Genomic DNA, 22,922 nt, shown 5'->3' with positions numbered 1-22,922 from the left:
AATTGCTGTCAAAACCAAGCCATCCCAAAGACATGGTAGTCCCAAATAGTTATAGATAATATAAAGAATTTTAAAATGGTAGAAATATAGGGTGCTGTTTACGGTTACTTAGGTTAGCACCTACCCACAAATTCTCAGTGCTGGGTGATGGTAAAAGATGTAATTTGTAAATTATTTTTAATAATTGAAAGTAGTAGTTTAAAAGGACAAAAATTAATACATTATTGAATAAATATCTTTCCAATACTGGATTATTCTTCCATGGTATAAAAAGGTATAGAAAAGTCTTCCAAAATTTTCTGTATAGGAAGATCTGAGCAATCAGTAACTTCCATAAGTAATCTGAAAAAATGTATTATTTTGATGTGAAAAAATAAAATAGAAAAAGAGAACAAGAAATAACTTCAGCATGGCTACTTTAAGACTTCAATTAAATAGTTACCAATTCCCACAGTCAAAAAATTGTCGTAATAATTCAATAGGAGGCTGAGCTCCATATTTCTCCAATGCAGGCATATTCATGTCATCTATAAAAATTATACACTTCTTTCCCATAGGTGGTCCAAAAACTCCTTTGCGTCTTTTATCCAGTCTAGCCATAATAATGTTCTAAAATATAAAGAAGACAGTAGTATATTTAAAGCTGTACTTAACACCAGGAAAAAATAAATAAATTTAACAGTCTAATTATGTAAGGAAATAATGCCAAGCAGCACTATGTGTGTGTGTTTATTCATTTATATTTATTCATTTTTTAGGATTATACCAAACTTTATATTTAACTCAAAGAGCATATACTGAAATCCTTCTATGTGCTCAGAATTGTTATATATACATCTATTTATATATTTATATTGTACATACACCTCTCCCTCCTTCCCTCCCTCCCTCCTTTTCTCTCTTCCTCCTTCTCTCTCTCTCTCCTTCACTCCCTCCCTCCCTTCTCCTTTACTTCTCTAGTTAAGAAATCAGTTGTTATTTCTTGGGCTTGAAAAAAAAAAAAATGACAAAGCTCAAAAATTCAGTATTAATGCAAAAATATTCTCTTGAACTATTGTCCTTAAAACCTGATTTTCAAAACTTAGTCGTAATGCCAAAAACAAAATTTCGAAGTTTTATTTAAATTCATAGAAGATTTCCATAGCTGCTCATTTAAAATAACACCTTTAAATGCTAATCAAATAAGCAAAAGAATTAATAATTAGAGACCCATGTTTCCGGCTTTTAACTAACCTGAACCTGATTGGCACTGGTCCGTGCAGAGAAATTAACATAAAAAGGAAAGTACAGGTCCTTTTCCAAGTGATTCATCAGCTTATCCTTCACATACATTGATTTTCCTGTACCAGTTGGACCCACAAAAAGTAGTGGCCTTAATGAAACAGTGAACATATCATTCAAAAGGAGAAAAAGTCAGAATATATTTCAACTAGAGAAGGCTGGAGTTAGTTGAAAACATAAATAGTAATCGAATCATCTTCATCCAAAACCTCATATTTTAATTTATCATTGTAATTTCATAAAAGACTGGTAAAAGTAGCAATTGGCACACACTTTTGCTTACTTACTGAAACTTAAATAGTAACAAACTATTATTTGACCAGATGTTACATTGCTATATGCAAAAACACTCATAAAACAAGTAGTACCGTGCTTAGCTTTTCAGGAAAAAAAAAGCCAAAGTTTGTTTCCTCAGAAAAGTGATGTATTTGTACTTTTTAGTTAGACGTACAGGCAAGAGGGTGCCATGGGGAATAAACTAATATGATGATGACAATAGGAGAAGTTGAGGTTGTTTCACAGTTATCTCAACAGCACAAAGTTTTTGTGAGAAACTAAATGACAGTGAATTCTAAAGGTAATGTTATATATACCCATTAATAGCATTTTTAAATCAAGTCAGTGTTACTAACTGAAAATACTTGTTTAAAAGCAAACTCTAAGGAATTCTCTATTCCAAGGGCTTCAAGCAGGGTTTCTCATTTTTGAGTAGCCTGAACTAATCTTAAAAGGGAAAAAAATCCTAATTTTATGTTAGAACCATGGAGAATCCCACTTTGAGACATACTGAATTAAAAATTAAATACTATCACTTTAAGTGATAACTTGGCACCACACACTGCATAAAGACAAACACAACAGCTGGCACTAAACTGAGCAGCAGTATTCATTACAAAGAGTTATCTATGTGACCCAAATTGTGATAATATTAATTTTTAAAGTTATCATTAAAGTATAAACATAAAATTATTACTATAAACAAAAACCAGATCATTTAGAACTACAGTGATGCCTGAGAATTCATCTATGCTCTCACCAGTCTGAGTAACACTCATATTATGGAAAACTATTTGTTAAAATAATTTTACTAAATAAAAGACTGTTCATAACTTGGGGTCCATGGACCAAACTGAAGAAATTCTTAGACAGTATTCAGACAGTTTGTGAACTTAGATGACGTAGAGGTTATATCTTTACTTTCACTACCCTGAACTAAAATGGAGCAATTTATGATAGTACCTGTGTTTTTGTCATCAATAGAAAGCACAGATATTATACTAAATATTACAATTGTTAGAGATATCTCAAAAATATCACTTATGCCCATTACTTCTTCAAAATTATGATCATCAGACTCACTGCTAGATCTTATTATTTAATGTGTCAATAAAGAGGCATACATACTACTACTGTAGCTCAAATTTGTTCAATATTTTAATAAATGTATTTTAATATGTGGTTTCCTTTATAACCCTATGTTTGTACTTATTCATTTAAAATCATTATTCTGACACATGGTTCATGGAACAAAAGAATTCCTATACTAGGGATTCCCCAGAATTGACAGTTTTTAGTATTAGCCTCTAAATGCAAAAATGCAACTACGGGTACAAAATAGGGATAAAATAATGTTCTCTCCTAAGCTATTTTTCTTTTTTTTTTAATTAAACAAGATAAAACTGTCACAAAATTCACTCAGAAACAGGTTCTTCATCAAAAAACAAATAAACCATGACATTCATGCATATTTTGTAAGCTTGCTTAGTTTAAATAATATTAGTGATAAATTACGGCTAGTGTTTTAAAAGAAAAATAACTATAAAGGTGTTGAGAAAATTGTTACAGATATGCCTATGGTATGTGCTAGGCTTTTCATCTTTTTTGATGTGCTCATCTGATTAAAGTCTGAGTCTTTTATGTTCATCTTATGTTATGAAGGACTGGCATAGGACATATTTGAAAAAATACCAAGTGGGAGAATGTGGATCATGGTTAGTCTGATCCCTCAGGAGTACAGTGCAGAATGCATACCTTTTTAACAGTAACGCTGTAACTGACTTTTAGTCCACTATTACAAATAAAAGAAATAAAAGATGGCTTATGAGGCAACAAAGTACGATGGCAAAGGCTTTGGAATGGGTGATAGGAAACCTGGATTTCAAGTTTACCACTAGTGACAGATGTCACTATGGAAATATCAATCAGTCCCTCAGGGTCTCAGTTATCTGAAAATGGATGATCTCGAAGTTCACTTCAAAACTCCTATGACGCTATTAGAAAAGCACAGTAATATTTAAAATGCATGTTTATAACAGAGCTTCTTACTTTGCATAGGTAATACTCAAATCCATTAGAAATGTATATCTAACTGTGTCCATTGTAGGGACTATGATATCTTGAATCTTGACACGTTTATCTCCTAAATTAGTACTTTTAATTAATTCATTCCAGTGGATCCAGCGACCTCGGTTTTTCAACTATAAGAGAACATAAGTTTTAAAATATTATAACCATGCACTTGCTATCTAAAAGGCTCTTTTTAGCACAGTTATCACATTTGCTTTTAAAAACTTCATATTTTCCTCCTTTTTATTGTGAAATATTAGATTCATTCAAAATACTGTATATAACATATTTAAGTCATGAAGCAGATTAATAAGCATCCATGAATCCTCCATCAAATGTAAGAAATAAAGTTTTTCTTTAGATTAGTTTTCCTTTTCAATGATAAACTGAAGAACTTAATGAAACTTAGTTATCACAAATTCAATATATATCAAATTTCAGATATTTTTGCCTCTATGTCCTCTTAACACTCTAACCTTTCCAAAATTCCTTCAAGATGTACTTGTGCATATATCAAGAATTTATTTGAGAGCCATTCTGATGTGGCTGAAGTTACAATCGGCAGGACTTTGGCTTCATATTTTCACATTTTAAAATAAATGGGCAAAAAATAAAATAAAATAAAATAAAATGGCAATAATATAACAAAAAACAAAATATGAAATAAACTCAATACATTTGTTTCTCTAAAATTATTCTCTTTGGCATATTGGTCCAGGCTGATATTCAGCCAGGACATGTAGGAATAGCTGGACTGATTGTTACATTATTGAAATTCTTCTGAACCAGAGGCTAAATAGCTGCTGTCTTGACACCCTGAGTGACCCTGATTAGGGCATACACCCTCCGTACACAGATATCTTCCTCCAGGTTGTCCTGCCCTTCCCAGGAGATCCTAACGCCTCTCACCATCAAGGCCTCTCACCTACCATCAAGCAACAAAGGAGTCAACACCTGGCAAAGAAGGAGGTCTCTTGTGCTCCAGTGCTACGGCTGGCATCTAAGAATCTTTAAATATTTTCTAGCAAATTGTATATGTACATGGTTTGTGACTGGATGATGGTAATTTTGCAAATTTGGGTGAATGTTTCTTTAGTAATTCATATTCTTAATTTCTTAGGTTTTAGCTTTTATTTTTTTCAAAGTTATATATGCACATATTTTAGAGTCAAAAGTTTATAAGGTTAAGGAAAAACAGCAGTTTCCCACTCTCATTTTCTCCTCTCCAAGAGCAACTACCTTTGCCTCTTTAAACTGGTTGCTTTGATATTTACCTTTAATTCTTAAAGAATATGCGTGTGTTATCATCTCTTGATTTTTTAGTTTTAGAGATTATTTTATTGACTTCCCACTGTGACTAATGAGGACAAAACTCCCTTTCTGGTCATATTCTTAAAATTCTGTGTTAGCAAGGTTTTAGAGAAAGATTTCTGCCCTGGCAGTCATGACAGTTGGGTTCAAGTCCTGGCTGTGCTAACCAGTTGCCTTTCTAGGTTTGCATTTTTATCCATAGACCTTGAGATTTAGGTAAAATTGTAATAAGGCTCTATCCAGATATTATGGCTCTGTGAAGCAAAATTTGCATGAATCAAATGATTACACAAATTGCTTGTTGTTTAAAAGAATCTTTTTGTGAATTCTTTTTTAAATTGGAGAAAATACATTTCATTTAAATCTGAAATTATAAAATAGTCTTAAAGAAAGTTTATCTATGCTGTCCACAAGTTATGGGAGAAGAAACGAAAGAGAAGGGACCAAAATGCTAACCATAGGAGTCAAAGTAACTCTAGGATGGGAACCCAGTTTTGACTGCTGATTTACAGCTTATTATAACAAGTATTTTATATCATACCTCATACATGTAGTCATAGACTAGGCCTTTTTCATCAAAGTGGCATTCCCATTTACCCACAGAGTCAGGTATTGGATTGCTTTCATCTTTTCCCAGTATGACTAATCTTATGTAAATGTCAAATACAATGCGACCATCTGTATCACAACTTCCTCCAATGGACCAAATCAAAGAAAATATAAAGCAAGCCTGTTGGTTAAAAAAAAAAGTTTAATTTAAACTAACTATTTAAAAGAAAATTTTAACAGATTAGCTAAAATTTAATATATTGTCTGGTTAACCTACTCAGAAAAGGTCAGATTTACAAATAAAGTAGAATGGAGCACATCTAAGTCACATAAAGAATCATGTCTCTAAAAAAAAAAAAAAAAAAGAATCATTCCTCTGGCACTATATATCTAAATCTAAAATGCTCATGCCAAATGAACTAGGAATTCTTCTTTTAAGGGTTTATCTTCAAATATATTCCCACTGGTTAAAATGATATATGTACAAGTGTACAAGAACATTTACTGTAGCACTGTTTGTGGTGGCAAAATATCTGAAGCAAACCAAATGTTCTTCAATAGAGGTCAGCTTAACTGGAATATGCTATATACACTGGAATTTGTGTAGCTATTAAAAAAAAAAAGGTAACCCAATACTGATATGGAAAGATCTCCAAAATATATTGTGAGAAAAGATGCAAATCAGTATGTATATTACGCTAACATGCATAAAAAATGTATACCTATAAGAGGATATGCATCAACTATCTCCAGCAGGCTGCATGAGGCACTGGTAATAGTGCTTGCCTTAAGGGTGGCCAGGGGACTGTTATGGATGGAAAACTTACTTCTGTCTTTTGAATTTTGCTCTAGATACATGTCTTATTCTAGTTAGAAAAACCTATCAAATACACCTTAAGAGAAAATTTTCTGTGGCAACAAAGTGAAGGAAAACAATGGGAGGGAACTGCTATTACCACAGAGTAGGAGAGAAAGTAGATTGAGTAGAGGAGATCAAGGCATTTGAGAATAAGGTGGTGGATAGGAAAGTAGAATTGACCAGAGAAGAGAACAGAACACCTCTTTCCTTTGGCTCTCTGAGAGCCTTATTATCTGATCTCTAGATGTTAGCTAACCTGGACCACTAACTCCTTCCTACCTATATCCTCTATGAATTCTGCCTGCAATGCTCCACCCAGCTGGTTGGATGCCTATGCCTAGTCTTTTGTAGCCAGTTTGTTGTAGCCTACACTCTAGCTTAACATTTAGATAAGATCAATTCACCTGAAGTCCATATTGGTTTAATATTGTCACCTTATTAAGTGTTTATCAAATTATAATCTTTCATAAGTAATAGGGTGACTTGATTCATTCTGACACATTTTACTTTCTCAAAATCATTTTTTAAATCAGAATACCAGGTCAGGGCAACTTTAATGTCTTCAGGTATTCCTTCGGTGCTCACCAAAAAATAGCTCTGGGTCTTGTAACGTCTTTCTTAAAACAAGCATCATTTGCCAGAGGCATATTTTATTCCATAATTAAAAAACACATTAAGTATAAAACCAACCATAATCCAAACACGAATGTGCTTGCTGGTAGGATCGTTTTCTACCACGTTACAGAGTAGTACTTCAAAGAGGCGTGTGAGAGATACAACCACATTGCTATCACTTGTAGGGATCAGTTCCTTCAAAGTGAAAAGAAAAAGACACTTTACTTTCATCTTATTTACATAATAAAAGAAAATAAATGTTTGATTTTTTAAAATGTAGTTTTCATAAGGTCTTTATAAAATTTAAACTTAAAGAATTTAAATTGTAGGCATGATAAAAATGTCTCAAATATTTTAGTCTAGCATATTACATTACACAGTTGTGCAAAACATATTCTGAATTCTCTGAGAAATGAAAACTAGCAATAAGAGGATAAACAATGCTCTAGAGATAGTAGAAATGAAGTTTACAACAGTCATTTATTCATCTATTTATTCAACAAACATTTATCAAAACTACAGTGTACCTATACACAAAGCTAGGAGATATGAAAATAAAACACATGATCTCTGAAAAGAAGTGATATTGAAATTAAATAGACTAAAATAATATGGTATAATAATGACATAACAGAAGAAGTCCCAAGGCTACTAGAGTACATGGGATAAACAATTAGCCCGAACCCAGGTAGGAAGACAAGAAGGGAAATGGGAGAGGAATAATCAAGGACGATTTCTCAGATGAGATAATAGCTGAGCTGAATTTGGAAGGAAACTGTGAGTTAGCCAGGTGCAGAGGGAATAATGTTCAAGGCAGGGGAAACGACATATATACAGACATGCAGATGTGAGTGGACACAGAATATTAAAGGGATTCTGTAGGATGTGAAAATAGGGTGTGAAAGAGGAATGGCAAGAAATAAAACCTGAGAAGCAGACAGGGGTCAGATCCTGAAAGGCTTTATAGGCTATTTTAAGGATATCATGCTTAGAGGAAGAGTGTTCCAATGGAAGGTTTTAAGAAGGAGAGTAAATGCAATGAATTTGTGTTTGGAATCCTCATTCTGGTGGCAGGATGTAGACTGGACCAGAGTAGCTCTATTGTATTGATTCAGGTAGGAAATAATGAAGGTCAGAACTGAAGCTAATATGACAGGACGAACGGGGGTGGTCCAAGGAACTGTGATGGAGAGGAGATGACAGATATAAAAGTTAGCAATGAGGAAAAAATCAATAGATGCTGGGGACTAACTGGCTGTGTGAAAATATGGGAATGAATTATGAACAGAAAAATCTATTACTCATTATCAGAAAGATGAAGTTAATTTTGCATTATTTACAATATACAGTATTAGAGATTTAATATTTTAAAAACTGAAAAATGATTATCTGTATATTTTTCTATGAGACATTGTACAGAATCTTTATAAAGTGAAATTGTTTTCTTTTATGCAGGATATTTTTCCTATCTCCAAAATAGTATTTTAGGGTGAAAATCTACTAAATACCCCTTTCCCTTCTCTATACTAATATATTTATTTTATGTAAGTAACGAATATGTGTATGGGTGTGTATGTGTGTGGTGGTCCCCAAAAAGATATATCCACATCCTAATTCCAGGAAACCACAAAGGAAGGTCATGTGAACATAAAGAAAGAGACTAGAGTTATGCAGACACAGGTCAAAGAAAACCCAGAGCCAAAAGCAGCTAGAAGAGATAAAGAGAGATTCTCCCTTAGTGCTTCCAGAGGAAGCACATTCTTGCCAACAACTTAATTTGAGACTTCTGGCACCAGAACTGTGACAGAATAAATTTCTGTTGCTTTCAGTCACCAAGTTTGCAGAAATATGTTACAACAGCCCCAGGAAACGAATACCATATGTAAAGTTTACTCACAAAACACTATATGTATATGTGAGTTTTTAAAGGTACATATTTAAAATACTTTTATTTATTATTTATTAATGTTGGTGGGGAGGCGCCACATGGCTTGTGTAATCTTAGTTCCCTGACCAGGGATTGAACCCAGGCCCAGGCAGTGAAAGTGCTGAGTCCTAACCACTAGACTGCCAGGGAATTCCCTAAAATAATTTTAAAATATGAAAGTTTTAAAGCTTTAGTCAGTATAGTTTTAATCCAAAGAATATAGCTGGAGTAAATTTTACCTCTGTATTACTCAGATGTAACTTTAGCAATATAAAGGCAAAGGTGGATACTGCTATAATGGTGCTGTGTAAATCACTTTTAATTCAACTATAAAAGCTAAAGGACAAAAGTATTAAAAACAACCATAACTAAATTATATTAATGGCTACATACTATAAATAAATGTTAATTGTGACATCAGTAGCATACAGTGTGGGGGGAAGAGGGGTAAAAGTGGAGAGTTCTTACATGCAAATGAAGTTAAGTTGTTATCAGCTTAATATGCTGTTTTAAGATTTTATAGTAAGCTCCTTGGTAAAGAAATTACTATAGAAGTTACACAAAAGAAAAGAGAAAGGAATCAAATGCTATCAATACAAAATAAAAACAAAAACAAAATAAAAAAACACAAAGGAAGACAGCAAGAGACAAAAGAGGGACAAAAGAACTACAAGATAAACAGAACATAGTTTTTAAAATAGCAATAGTAAATTCTTTCCTATCAATAGATGTTGTAAATGTAAATAGGGGAGAAGAATCAAGATAGCGGAGTAGGAGGACGTGCGCTCACTCCCTCTCGCAAGAGCACTGGAATTACAACTAACTGCTGAACAATCATCGACAGAAAGACACTGGAACTCACCAAAAAAAAAAAAAAAAAAAACCCTACATCCAGAGAAAAAGGGGAAGCCACAATAAGACGTCCCTCCCATCAGGAAGCACCCACGAGCCTCCTAGACAGCTTCTTCCACAAGAGGGCAGACAGCAGAATCAAGCAGTATCAGCAGTATTTCATCTTGTGGAACTGAAAATCACAGCCACAGAAAGACAGAGAAAGTGAAAAGGCAAAAGGCTTTGTACCAGCTGAAGGGACAAGATAAAACACCAGAAAAAACTACTAAATGAAGAGGAGACAGGCACTCTTCTGGAAAAACACCAGAAAAAACAACTAAATGAAGAGGAGACAGGCACTCTTCTGGAAAAAGAATTCAGAATAATGATGGTGAAGATGATCTAGGACTTTGAAAAAAGACTGGATGCAAAGGTCGAAAAGTTGCAAGAAAAGTTTACCAAAGACCTAGAAGAATTAAAGAACAGAGATATGCAACACAATAACTGAAATGAAAAATACACTAGAAGGAACCAATAGCAGATTAACTGAGACAGAAGGGCGAATAAGTGAGCTGGAAGACAGAATAGGGATAATCACTGATGCGGAAAAGAATAAAGAAAAAAGAATGAAAAGAACTGAAGACAGCCTAAGAGACCTCTGTGACAATGTTAAACGCACCAACATTTACATTATAGGGGTCCCAGAAGGAGAAAAGAGAGAGAAAGGACGTGAGAAAATACTGGAAGAGATTATAGTTGAAAACTTCCCTAACATGGGAAAGGAAATAGCTACACAAGTCCAGGAAGGGCAGAGAGTTCCAGGCAGGATAAACCCAAGGAGAAACATGCCAAGACATATAGTAGTCAAACTGACAAAAATTAAAGACAGAGAAAAGTTATTAAAAGCAACAAGGGAAAAGAAACAAATAACATACAAGGGAACTCCCATAAGGGTAACAGCTGACTTCTCAGCAGAAACTCTGCAAGCCAGAAGGGAGTGGCATGATATATTTCAAGTAATGAAAGGGAAGAACCTACAACCAAGAATACTCTACCCAGCAAGGATCTCATTCAGATTCGATGGAGAAATCAAAAGCTTTACAGACAAGCAACAGCTAAGAGAATTCAGCACCACCAAACTAGCCTTACAACAAATGCTAAAGGAACTTCTCTAAGTGGGAAACATAAGAGAAGAAAAGGACCTACAGAAACAAAAACAAAACAGTTAAGAAAATGGTAACAGGAACACACATATCGATAATTGCCTTGAATGTAACTGGACTAAATGCACCAACCAAAAGACACAGACTGGCAGAATGCACACAAAAACAAGAGCCATATATATGGTGTCTACAAGAGACCCACTTCAGACCTAGGGACACATACAGACTGAAAGTGAGGGGATGGAAAAAGATATTCCATGCAAACGGAAATCAAAAGAAAGCTGGAGTAGCGATACTCATATCAGATAAAATAGACTTTAAAATAAAAAATGTTACAAGAGACAAGAAAGGACACTACATAAAGATCGAGGGATCAATCCAAGAAGAAGAGATAACAATTATAAATATATATGCACCCCATACAGGAGCACCTCAATACATAAGGCAAATGCTAACAACTATGAAAGAGGAAATCAACAGTAACACAATAATAGTAGGGGACTTTAAGACCCCACTCACACCAATGGACAGATCATCCACACAGAAAATTAATAAGGAAACACAAGCTTTAAATGACACAATAAATCAGCTTGATTTAATAGATATCTATAGGACATTACATCCAAAAACAGCAGATTACACATTCTTCTCAAGTGCACATGGAACATTCTCCGGGATAGATCACATTTTGGGTCATAAATCAAGCCTTGGTAATTTCAAGAAAATTGAAATTGTATCAAGCATCTTTTCTGACCACAATGCTATGAGATTAGAAATCAATTACAGGAAAAAAACTGTAAAAAACACAAACACATGAGGCTAAACAACACGCTACTAAATAACCAACAGATCACTGAAGAAATCAAAGAGGAAATCAAAAAATACCTAGAGACAAATGACAATGAAAACACAACCATCCAAAACCTATGGGATGCAGCAAAGGCAGTTCTAAGAGGGAAGTTTATAGCAATACAATCCTACCTCAAGAAACAAGAAAAATCCCAAATAAACAATCTAACCTTCCACCTAAAGAAACTAGAGAAAGAAGAGCAAACAAAAGCCAAAGTCAGCAGACAGAGAGAAATCATAAAGATCAGAGCAGAAATAAATGAAATAGAAACAAAGAAAACAATAGCAAAAATCAATAAAACTAAAAGCTAGTTCTTTGAGAAGATAAATAAAATCGATAAACCTCTAGCAAGACTCATCAAGAAAAAGAGGGAGAGGACTCAAATCAATAAAATTAGATATGAAACAGGAGAAGTTACAACGGACACCGCAGAAATAAAAAGCACCATAAGAGATTACTACAAGCAACTATATGCCAATAAAATGGACAACCTGGATGAAATGGACAGATTCTTAGAAAAGTATAACCTTCCAAGACTGAATCAGGAAGACATAGAAAATATGAACAGACCAATCACAAGTAATGAAATTGAAACTGTGATTAAAAATCTCCCAACAAACAAAAGTCCAGGACCAGATGGATTCACAGGTGAATTTTATCAAACATTTAGAGAAGAGCTAACACCCATCCTTCTCAAACGCTTCCAAAAAATTGCAGAGGAAGGAACACTCCCAAACTCATTTTATGATGCCATCATCACCCTGATACCAAAACCAGACAAGGATACTACAAAAAAAGAAAACTACAGACCAATATCACTGATGAATTTAGATGCAAAAATCCTCAACAAAATACTAGCCAACAGAATCCAACAACACATTAAAAGGATCATACACCATGATCAAGTGGGGTTCATCCCAGGAATGCAAGGATTCTTCAATATACGCAAATCAATCAATGTGATACACCATATTAACAAACTGAAGGATAAAAACCACATGATCATCTCAATAGATGCAGAAAAAGCTTTTGACAAAATTCAACACCCATTTTTGATAAAAACTCTCCAGAAGGTGGGCATAGAGGGAACCTACCTCAACATAATAAAGGCCATATATGACAAACCCACAGCAAACATCATTCTCAATGGTGAAACACTGCAAGCATTCCCTCTAAGATCAGGAACAAGACAAGGATGTCCACTCTCGCCACTACTGTTCAACATAGTTTTGGAAGTCCTTGCCACAGCAATCAGAGAAAAAAAAGAAATCAAAGGAATCCAAATTGGAAAAGAAGAAGTAAAACTGTCACTGTTTGCAGATGACATGATACTATACATAGAAAATCCTAAAGATGCCACCAGAAAACTACTTGAGCTAATCAATGAATTTGGTAAAGTTGCAGGATACAAAATTAACACACAGAAATCTCTTCCATTTCTACACATTAACAACAAAAGAGCAGAAAGAGAAATTAAGGAAACAATCCCATTCACCACTGCAACAAAAAGAATAAAATACCTAGGAATAAACCTAACCAAGGAGGTAAAGACCTGTACTCAGAAAACTATAAGACACTAATGAAAGAAATCAAAGATGACACAAACAGATGAAGGGACATACCATGTTCCTGGATTGGAAGAATCAGTTTTGTGAAAATGACTATATTACCAAAGCAATTTACAGATTCAATGCAATCCCAATCAAATTACCAATGGCATTTTTCACAGAACCAGAACAAGAAATTTTATGATTTGTACGGAAACGCAAAAGACCCCGAATAGCCAAAGCAATCTTGAGAAGGAAAGACGGAGTTGATGGAATCAGGCTTCCTGACTTCAGGCTATACTACAAGGCCACAGTGATCAAGACAGTATGGTACTGGCACAAAAACAGAAATACAGACCAATGGAACAGGATAGAAAGCCCAGAGATAAACTATGGTCAACTAATCTATGACAAAGCAGCCAAGGATATACAATGGAGAAAAGGCAGCCTCTTCAATAAGTGGTGCTGGGAAAACTGGACAGCTACATGTAAAAGAATGAAATTAGAACACTTCCTAACACCATACACAAAAATAAACTCCAAATGGATTAAAGACCTACATGTAAGGCCAGACACTATAAAACTCCTAGAGGAAAACATAGGAAGAACACTCTTCGACATAAATAACAGCAAGATCTTTTCTGATCCACCCCCTAGAATAACGGAAATAAAAACAAAAATAAATAAGTGGGACCTAATGAAACTTCAAAGCTTCTGCACAGCAAAGGAAACTATAAGCAAGACAAAAAGACAACCCTCAGAATGGCAGAAAATATTTGCAAACGAATCAGCAGACAAAGGATTCATCTCCAAAATATATAAACAGTTTATCCAGCTCAATATCAAAAAAACAAACAACCCAATCAAAAAATGGGCAGAAGACCTAAATAGGCATTTCTCCAAAGAAGACATATGGATGGCCAAGAGGCACATGAAAAGCTGCTCAACATCATTAATTCTTAGAGAAATGCAAATCAAAACTACAATGAGGTATCACCTCACACCGGTTAGAATGGGCATCATCAGAAAATCAACAAACAGTAAATGCTGGAGAGGGTGTGGAGAAAAGGGAATGCTCTTGCACTGCTGGTGGGAATGTAAATTGATACAGCCATTATGGAGAACAGTATGGCGGTTCCTTGCAAAACTAAAAATAGAGTTACCATATGACCCAGCAATCCCACTCCTGGGCATATACCCAGAGAACACCATCATTCAAAAAGACACATGCACCCCAATGTTCATTGCAGCACTATTTACAATAGCTAGGACATGGAAGCAACCTAAATGTCCATCAACAGGTGAATGGATAAAGAAGATGTGGCACATATATACAATGGAATATTACTCAGCTGTATAAAGCAATCAAACATTTTTAGAGACATGGATGGACCTAGAGACTGTCATACATAGTGAAGTGAGTCAGAAAGAGAAAAACAAATATCGTATATTAACACATATATGTGGACTATAGAAAAATGGTACAAATCAACCAGTTTGCAAGGCAGAAATAGACACAGATGTAGAGAACAAACATATGGACACCAAGTGGGGAAAGCGGGGAGGGTTGAGGGGGGAATAAATTGGGAGATTGGGATACCAAATTGTACACTCTAAATATATGCAGTTTATTGTAAAAAATAAAAAATTGAAAAAAAATGTAAATAGGTTAAACTCTTCAATAAAAAGATACAGAGCAGCTGAATAGATAAAAAACAAAGATCCAACTGTATGCTGACTATAAGAAACACTTTAGATTCAAGGACACACATAGGCTGAATAGGAAGGGATGGAAAAAGATATTCCATGCAAATGGTAACCAAAGGAAAGCAGGAATGGCTATACTTAAATGATACAAAGTAGACTTTAAGTCAAAAACTATCTCTAGAGACAAAGAAGGTTATTATTACATAATGATAAAATGATCAATTGAATAGGAGGATAAAGCAATTGTAAATATATATGCACCCAACATCAGAGCACCTAAGTATATAAAACAAATACTGACTGACATGAAAGGAGAAACTGATAGCAATACAATAATATTAGGAGACTTCAATATCCCACTTTCTATAAGGAACAGAATATCCAGACAGAAAATCAGTAAAGAAACAGTGAACTTAAATGACACCACAGACCAAATATACATAACAGATATATACAGAACTTTTCACTCAAGAACAGAAGAATATACATGCTTCTCCAGGGCACAAGGAACATTCTTTAGGATAGACTCCATGTTAGATCACAAAACAAGTCTTAACAAACTTAAGAAGTTTGAAATTATACCAAGAATCTTTTCTGACCACAATGGATTAAAACTAGAAATCAGTAACAGCAAAAAAAAAAAAAAAAAAAAAATGAGGAAAATTCACAAGTACATGGAAACTAAATAACATACTCTTGGGCAACCCATGGGTCAAAGAGGAAATCAAAAAATATCTTGAAACAAACGAAAATGGAAATAAAACATACAAAAACTTATGAGAGACACCAAAAGCAGTACCAAGAGGAAAATTTATAGCAATGAATGCTTTCATTAAAAAAGAAAAAAGATTTCAAATAAACAATGTAATTTTATACCTCAAAAAACTAGAAAAAGAAGAGCAAACTAAATCCACAGTTGGCAGAAGGAAGGAAATAATAATTATCAGAGTAGGAATAAATCAAATAGAGACTAGAAAAACAATAGAAAAAAAATCAACAAAACTAAGGGTTGGTTCTTTGAAAAAATAAATTAAACAAACCCTTAGCTAGACTAACCAAGAAAAAAGAGAGAAGACTCAAATAAATAAAATCAGAAATGAAAGAGGAGACATTACAATGGATGCTTCAGAAATAAAAAGAAATAATAAGGGACTATTATGAGCAATTATATGCAAACAAATTGGATAATCTAGAAGAAATGGATACATTCCTAGAAGCATACAACTTACCACAACTGAATAAAGAAGAAAGCCTGAACAGGCCAATAACAAATAAGGAGTTGAGGTGGTAATCAGAGATTTGCCAGCAAAGAAATTCCCAGGGCCAGATGACTTCACAGCTTCACAATTCTACCAAACATTCAAAGAAGAATTAATACAAATCCTTCTCGAACTCTTCAAAAAAAAGAATTAGAGGGAATACTTTGGAACTCATTCTCTGAAGCCAGCATTACCCTAATATCAAAGCCAGAGAAAGCCACCACAAGAAAAAAAAACAAAAACAAAAACAAAAGCTACAGGTCAATATCTCTGATGAATGTAGATACAAAAATTCCCAACAGAATACAACCAAACTGAATTCAACAACTCATCAAAAAGATAACACACCATGACCAAGTGGGATTTATCCTGGGATTCAAGGTTGGTTTAACATATGAAAATCAATCTATGTGATATAACACATTAACAGAATGAAAGATAAAACCACATCATCATCTGATAGATTCAGAAAAAAATATTTAAGTTCAATACCCATTCATTATAAAAATCTCCTCAACACAATAAAGGCCATTTATGAAAATCCCAGAGTTAAAATAATAACTGGGTAAAACTGGAAGTTTTTCCTCTACCATCTGGTACAAGGCAACAATGCTTACTCTCACCACTTTTATTTAACACAATGCCAGAAGTACTAACAAGAGCAATGAGACAAGAAAAAGAAATAAAAGACATGCAAATCAGAACAGAAGAAGTAAATTTATCTCTGTTTGCAGATGACATAATCCTATTTGTAGAAACCCTAAAGACTGCAAAGAGATGGGAGGGAAGGGGGACACGACATTTTAGAACTAATAAATTCAATAAAGCTGCAGGATATAAAACCAAGTCAAAAAAATCAGTTGCATTTCTTTACGTCAACAATGACCTACTTAGAAAGGAAATCAAGAAAACAATCCTATTTATGATAGCATCAAAAAGAATAAAACACTTAAGAATGAATTTAACCAAGGAAGTACAATATCTGTACATTGAAAACTACATATAAAACAGTAATAAAAGAAACTGAAGACACAAGTAAATGGAAAGATATTCTGTGCTCATGGATTGGAAGAATATTGTTAAAATGTCCATACTACCCAAGTGAACTACAGATTCAACATTCCAATGACATTTTTTACAAAAATAGAAAAACCAATTCTAAAATTTGTATGGAACCACAAAAGTCCTCAAATAGCCAAAGTAACCTTAAGAGAGAAGAGCAAAGTTGGAGACATCACACTTTCTGATTTCAAATTGTATTACAAAGCTTTAGTACAAAACAGAATGGTAGAGGCATAAAAACGGACATATAAACCAATGGAACAGAATGGAAAGCCCAGAAATAAACCCAAGCATATACGGTCAACTGATCTTTGGAATACACGATGAGGAAAGGATAGTCTCCTTAATAACTGGTGTTGAGAAAACTCAATGTCCACATGTAAATGAATGAAATGGGACCCTTATCTTACACTAGACATAAAAATCAACTTGAGATGGATTAGACTTAAATGTAAAATCTGACACCATAAAACTCCTAGAAGAAAATATGGGGGGAGGTGGGGAAGCTCCTTGATGTTGGCTTGGCAATGATTTTTTTGGATATGACATCAAAAGCTCAGGCAAAAATACAAAAATAAATATGTGGACTACATCAAACTATATAATAAGCTTTTCTGCACAGCAACGGAAACCATCAAAAAATGAAAAGGCAACCTACTGAATGGGAGAAAAATACCTACAAATCATATATCTGATAAGGGGTTAATATCCTAAATATATAAGGAACTCATACAACTGAACAGCAAAAACATAAACATATGTTTTTAAATGGGCATAGGACCACAATAGACATTTTTTTCCAGAGACAACATACAAATGGCCAACAGGTATATGAAAAGCCACCCAACCTCACTAATCATCAAGGAAATGCAAATCAAAACCACAGTGAAATATCACCTCACACATGTTAGGGTGGGTATTACCAAAAAGGTAAAACATAATAAGTGTTGGTGAGAATGTGAAGAGAACCCTTGTGCACTGATGATGGGATTGTAAATTGGTCCAGCCATTATGGAAAATAGTACAGAACATCTTAAAAAAACTAAAAATAGAACTACTATATGAACCAGCAATCCCTCCTCTAGGTATATACCCAAAGGAAATGAAATAAGTACGTCAAAGAGATATCTGTGCTCCCATGTTCATTGAAGCATTATTCACAATAGCCAAGATATGTAAACACCTAAGTGTCCCCTGGTGGATGAATGGATAATGATATTGTGGTATATATATAATGGAACAATATTCATCCTTACAAAAGAAAATCCTGACATTTGCAACAACATAGACAAAACCTGAGGATATTATGCTAAGTGAAATAAGCCAGACACAGAGGAAAAAACTACATGATCTCACTTATATGCACAATCTAAAATTTGAACACATAAAAAGAAGCAGGGAGTAAAACAGAGGTTACTACAATTGGGGAAGTGGGAGAAATGGGGAGATACTGGGCAAACAGTACAGCTATGCAGGATTAATAAGTCTAGAGATCTAAAGTACAACATGACTACTGTAGTTAATAATACTGATACAATATGTAACAGTACTGGAAATTTGCTAAGAGAGTAGATTTCAGGTGCTCTCATCACACACACACACAAATATGCAGGGCTTCCCTGGTGATGTGGTGGTTAAGAATCTGCCTGCCAATGCAGGGGACATGGGTTTGAGTCCTGGGCCAAGAAGATCCCACATGCCGCAGACCAACTAACCCCATGTGCCACAACTACTGAGCCTGCACTCTAGAGCCCACGAGCCACAACTATTGAGACCATGTGCCACAACTACTGAAGCCCATGTGCCTAGAGTCTGTGCTCGCAAACAAGAGAAGCCACTTCAATGAGAAGTCCACGCACCACAACAAAGAGGAGCCCCCACTTGCTGCAACTAGAAAAAGCCCGTGTGTAGCAACAAAGACCCAACTCAACCAATAAGTTAAAAAAAAAAAAAGCATATGTTAACTATTTGAGGAGATATGTTAATTAGCTTGACTGTGGTAATCATTTTACTGCATATATGTATATTAAATCATGTATACTTTAAGTATACATAATTTTTATTTTTAAAATTAAAAACGCAGAGGGATAAATGCATGCACACACATACATATATACATATATACACACACACACCCGAGTACAAGTATAACTAGGGAAATGTAAATAAGATCAGTAGATATTATCAATGTCAAAACCTTGTTGTGATATTATAATACAGTCTTGCAAAATGCTACCACGGGGGGAAATTGGGTGAAGTGTATGTTGGATCTCTCCGTATTATTTCTTACAACTGCATGTGAATCACAGATTGTCATAATAAATACTTCAATTTTTTATAAAGTGTCTAAGGAGAAACTGATTTTAGTTGTTTATCCTAGCATTCTGACTTAAGACTTAGTCAAGCTGAATGGAAAGTAAAGAAATTTGAGTATATAAGATAATTATAGTGTTACCTTGCATTTTTTCCTACGAAGCCTTAAAGTGGGTGGTATTAACCAGTCAAAAAGTGCTCTCAGAAGAGCCTGATGATCTGGTTCCTGTAGAGGTCCTTTCAGTGAATTCAACCATGAAGACACAAGTGGTTCCCATCCCAACTGTGAGGGCTCCAAATAAATCATGCCACAGCGGCTTACAGTGGCAGGCTAGAGAAAAAAGACAAGTTCTCCTTTTCCAATCTGGTAGTTATTGACTAATTCTTTGCATGACTTATAAGGTCCTTCATGATCTGGCTCCTGTCTTCCCCTACAGCATCACATACACTAGATGAAACTATTTGCAGTTACAGTTCCCCAGAAATGTCATGGCTCCAAGTCTTTACAAGTCATCTTATCATGATCTGGAATGCCCAGCTGCAACCAATCCCCGTGGACTAGTCTTACCCCTCAAAACCAGATCAAACACTCAAATATTTTCCAAGGTCCTCCTCCTCTACCCATTTCTCTCTTGGTCACTAACTCCCTCCATATTCCTAGGGCACTTAAATGTAGCTCTATACTGGGATATATATACTTATTAGCATATATATTATTTACAATCATCCTCCCTAAATAAGCATACATTGTGTCATTCATCTTTGTATTCTTTGTGCCTAACTTGCTCTCTGATGCATAATTAAAAATACTAAGTGAAGAAATGAATAAATAAACAAACTACCATTACATTAAATTATGAACTTACTGAGGCCTGGGAAAGGTCCATCGCTTCAAAGATGAGGCTCATTTGAGGGGACATTTGAATGATTTCTCCACTCATAAGGCAAAGCTGAAGGCAATAATTTTTCAAATGCTTATTTTAAAAAATCTCAAACTTCTCAGATAAAAATTTATTCTATTTATTAAAGTATTTTCTATGATATAACGGAATAAATACAAAAATGGAAGCCAGAAAAATTTTAATTCTAGGTCTAGTTCTGTCAATTACTTCCTTGGTAAGCAAATATATAATATCTCTAAGTCTCAGTCTCTTCATCTATAAAAAGGGATAATTTTTCTCTCATAGAATTAGGGGAGAGGGAAACTACGTGATACATTGGAAAAACTATACAATCCTATACAAATGTCAGTTTTTGTTATTAAAAAATTACATGAAATACTCCTGACTTTATAAAGTTGTCATAAGACCTTTTTATGAATAAAAAAAAGAGAAATAGAAAAAATAGAGAATACTATAAACACTCGCATACCTATCTCCTAGATTTAACCGGTGTTAACATTTACCATATTTCTTTTTCTTAAAAAGTATTTTAAAGATCATTACAGATATCATGGCATTTCACACCCAAATATGTCAATATTCATCTTTAAAAATAAGAACTTTTATATGTAACCACAATAACATTATCACATCTAACAAAATTACCAATAATTCCTTAATATCATCTAATACTCAGCCAATACTCAAATATTCTCAGTTGTACCAGAAATGTCTTTTCAATTGATTTATTCAAACCAAAATTTAATCAAGGACTATGCATTGGGTTTGCCATGTCCTCTTGGTCTCTTTTAATCTAAAACATTCCTCTTTAATCAAATATGTGAAAAACTGAATTTATCAACTGTGTCTTTTCTGCCAAATTCCTACCTTGTCCATTATTATTAAAGCCATCCTATCTTCTCAGTCTCCTTGGCCTCCACCTTTGGAATTATCAACTTTTAATAATGTTGGTAGTAATTATAAGCTGTTGATACCCCAAATTAATTTCATTGTTGTCTTTAAAATTCTTCCTCTATATTTATTTTTCAGTTTTTCTTCTCTGATTCTACAATAATTAATCCCAATTTTGCCTCTATCTAGTTGGTCAACAATGCAGCATTTAACATTCCTGGATCTGTTTCTTTTCTCTAAAATGAATGAATGTTCTAGTGCTGACTTGTCCAATAAGATAGTCAGTAATAATCATGTGTGGCTATTTATATTTAATCTTAATTAGTTGAAATTAGATAAAATTTAAAATTCAGTTCTTCTATTGCACTTAGCACATTTTAAATGCTCAATAGCCTCATGTGACTAGTGGCTATCTTATTGGACAGTGCAAATATTTCCATCACTACAGAAAGTCCTATTGGACAATGCTTGTCTAGAATACTTCTAAGCTTCTACCAGGTTATTTCAGAAAACATGCTACAAATTTGGGAGGGGGAGTCAACATTCTCCTCACTCCTTCATGCTATTTCCCAACTACTTCTATTCCACCCTCTAGTATAGCCCTTGCTCCTTTGACAACCCCTGCTTGGCTAAAGCCTTTGGCAGTTGGCTCAACCTCTTTCTCTCTACTATAAATCTGGCCTGATCCAGTGTTCATAAGGGGAAATATCTCAGTACAGCAGCCCCCGGGTATCTAACTACCTTGTCCTCACTTACTTCTGCCTACTCCATTCCAGCCATCCATTTTATATACCTGGGACCTTCTCTCCTGGAACACTACACAATTCTGAAATACTAAATTCAAGCATCCAAGTCTCTGATCTTAGCCTCCTATCCATCCAGCTCTCTCACTCATTGACTCCTACTATATTTGCTCTTCATTTTCATAGAGATTTTCATATCCCTGTTGTTTTTACTTCTGTTTTTTAGGTAGCTTCTGCTCTATGGTCCAGAACTTCTGTCATTCTCATGCCAATATCTTTAAAGTCTTTCTGTATTTCCAGTCTAGCGACATTATCTACACCCACATCCAAGGTGCTTAGACTAGCAGAGAAAATCTCACAAAGGCAGACCTTGACACTACAATATATAACTCATGGTCTTCAATTCCATCAGGTTCTCCATAACACTCAGATATGCTTCTATGTTTTCCTAGGCAGCTCTTTCCCATTTTCCATGATGGGTAATTTAAATCTTCCCCTTTCTCCTCGAGTATACAAAAAACCACCGCCTACAACTGTACAAAGAAAAAATAATTCATCAAAAGGATTTGCCTTCAAATTTCCACTATCAAAGCCATACTTTTACCTTTCCTGCCTCCCTCTCATCCAATATGAAACAATCATTCCATCTGGCTCTGAATCCTTAGACTTCACTGGACTGATTAGCCCCTCTCTTCTGAATCATCACTACTTCTCATCTATTTACTTTCCCCCTTAGTTCATTTAATATGATTGACTCAATGAAAAA

General features: G+C 34.5%; 1 protein-coding gene across 1 annotated transcript in view; it reads right to left on the bottom strand.

Annotated features, from left to right (window-relative positions):
- DNAH12 (dynein axonemal heavy chain 12) overlaps nucleotides 1-22,922 on the bottom strand; it is a 194,244-nt gene that overhangs the window by 90,245 nt on the left and 81,077 nt on the right. Inside the window, exons 32-38 of the mRNA XM_057706474.1 lie at nucleotides 20,487-20,570; nucleotides 19,763-19,951; nucleotides 7,037-7,156; nucleotides 5,480-5,668; nucleotides 3,607-3,758; nucleotides 1,234-1,372; nucleotides 443-609 (exon numbers count right to left, since the gene is read on the bottom strand). Of these exons, the coding sequence (XP_057562457.1) occupies nucleotides 443-609; nucleotides 1,234-1,372; nucleotides 3,607-3,758; nucleotides 5,480-5,668; nucleotides 7,037-7,156; nucleotides 19,763-19,951; nucleotides 20,487-20,570 (1,040 nt within the window). The remainder of the gene's footprint in view (nucleotides 1-442; nucleotides 610-1,233; nucleotides 1,373-3,606; nucleotides 3,759-5,479; nucleotides 5,669-7,036; nucleotides 7,157-19,762; nucleotides 19,952-20,486; nucleotides 20,571-22,922) is intronic.

Source organism: Hippopotamus amphibius, chromosome 13 (assembly GCF_030028045.1).
Source record: "Hippopotamus amphibius kiboko isolate mHipAmp2 chromosome 13, mHipAmp2.hap2, whole genome shotgun sequence".
NCBI classification, from domain to species: Eukaryota; Metazoa; Chordata; class Mammalia; order Artiodactyla; family Hippopotamidae; genus Hippopotamus; species Hippopotamus amphibius.
Note: the sequence above shows the minus strand (reverse complement) of the source record. Positions and strands in the feature narration are given on the sequence as shown.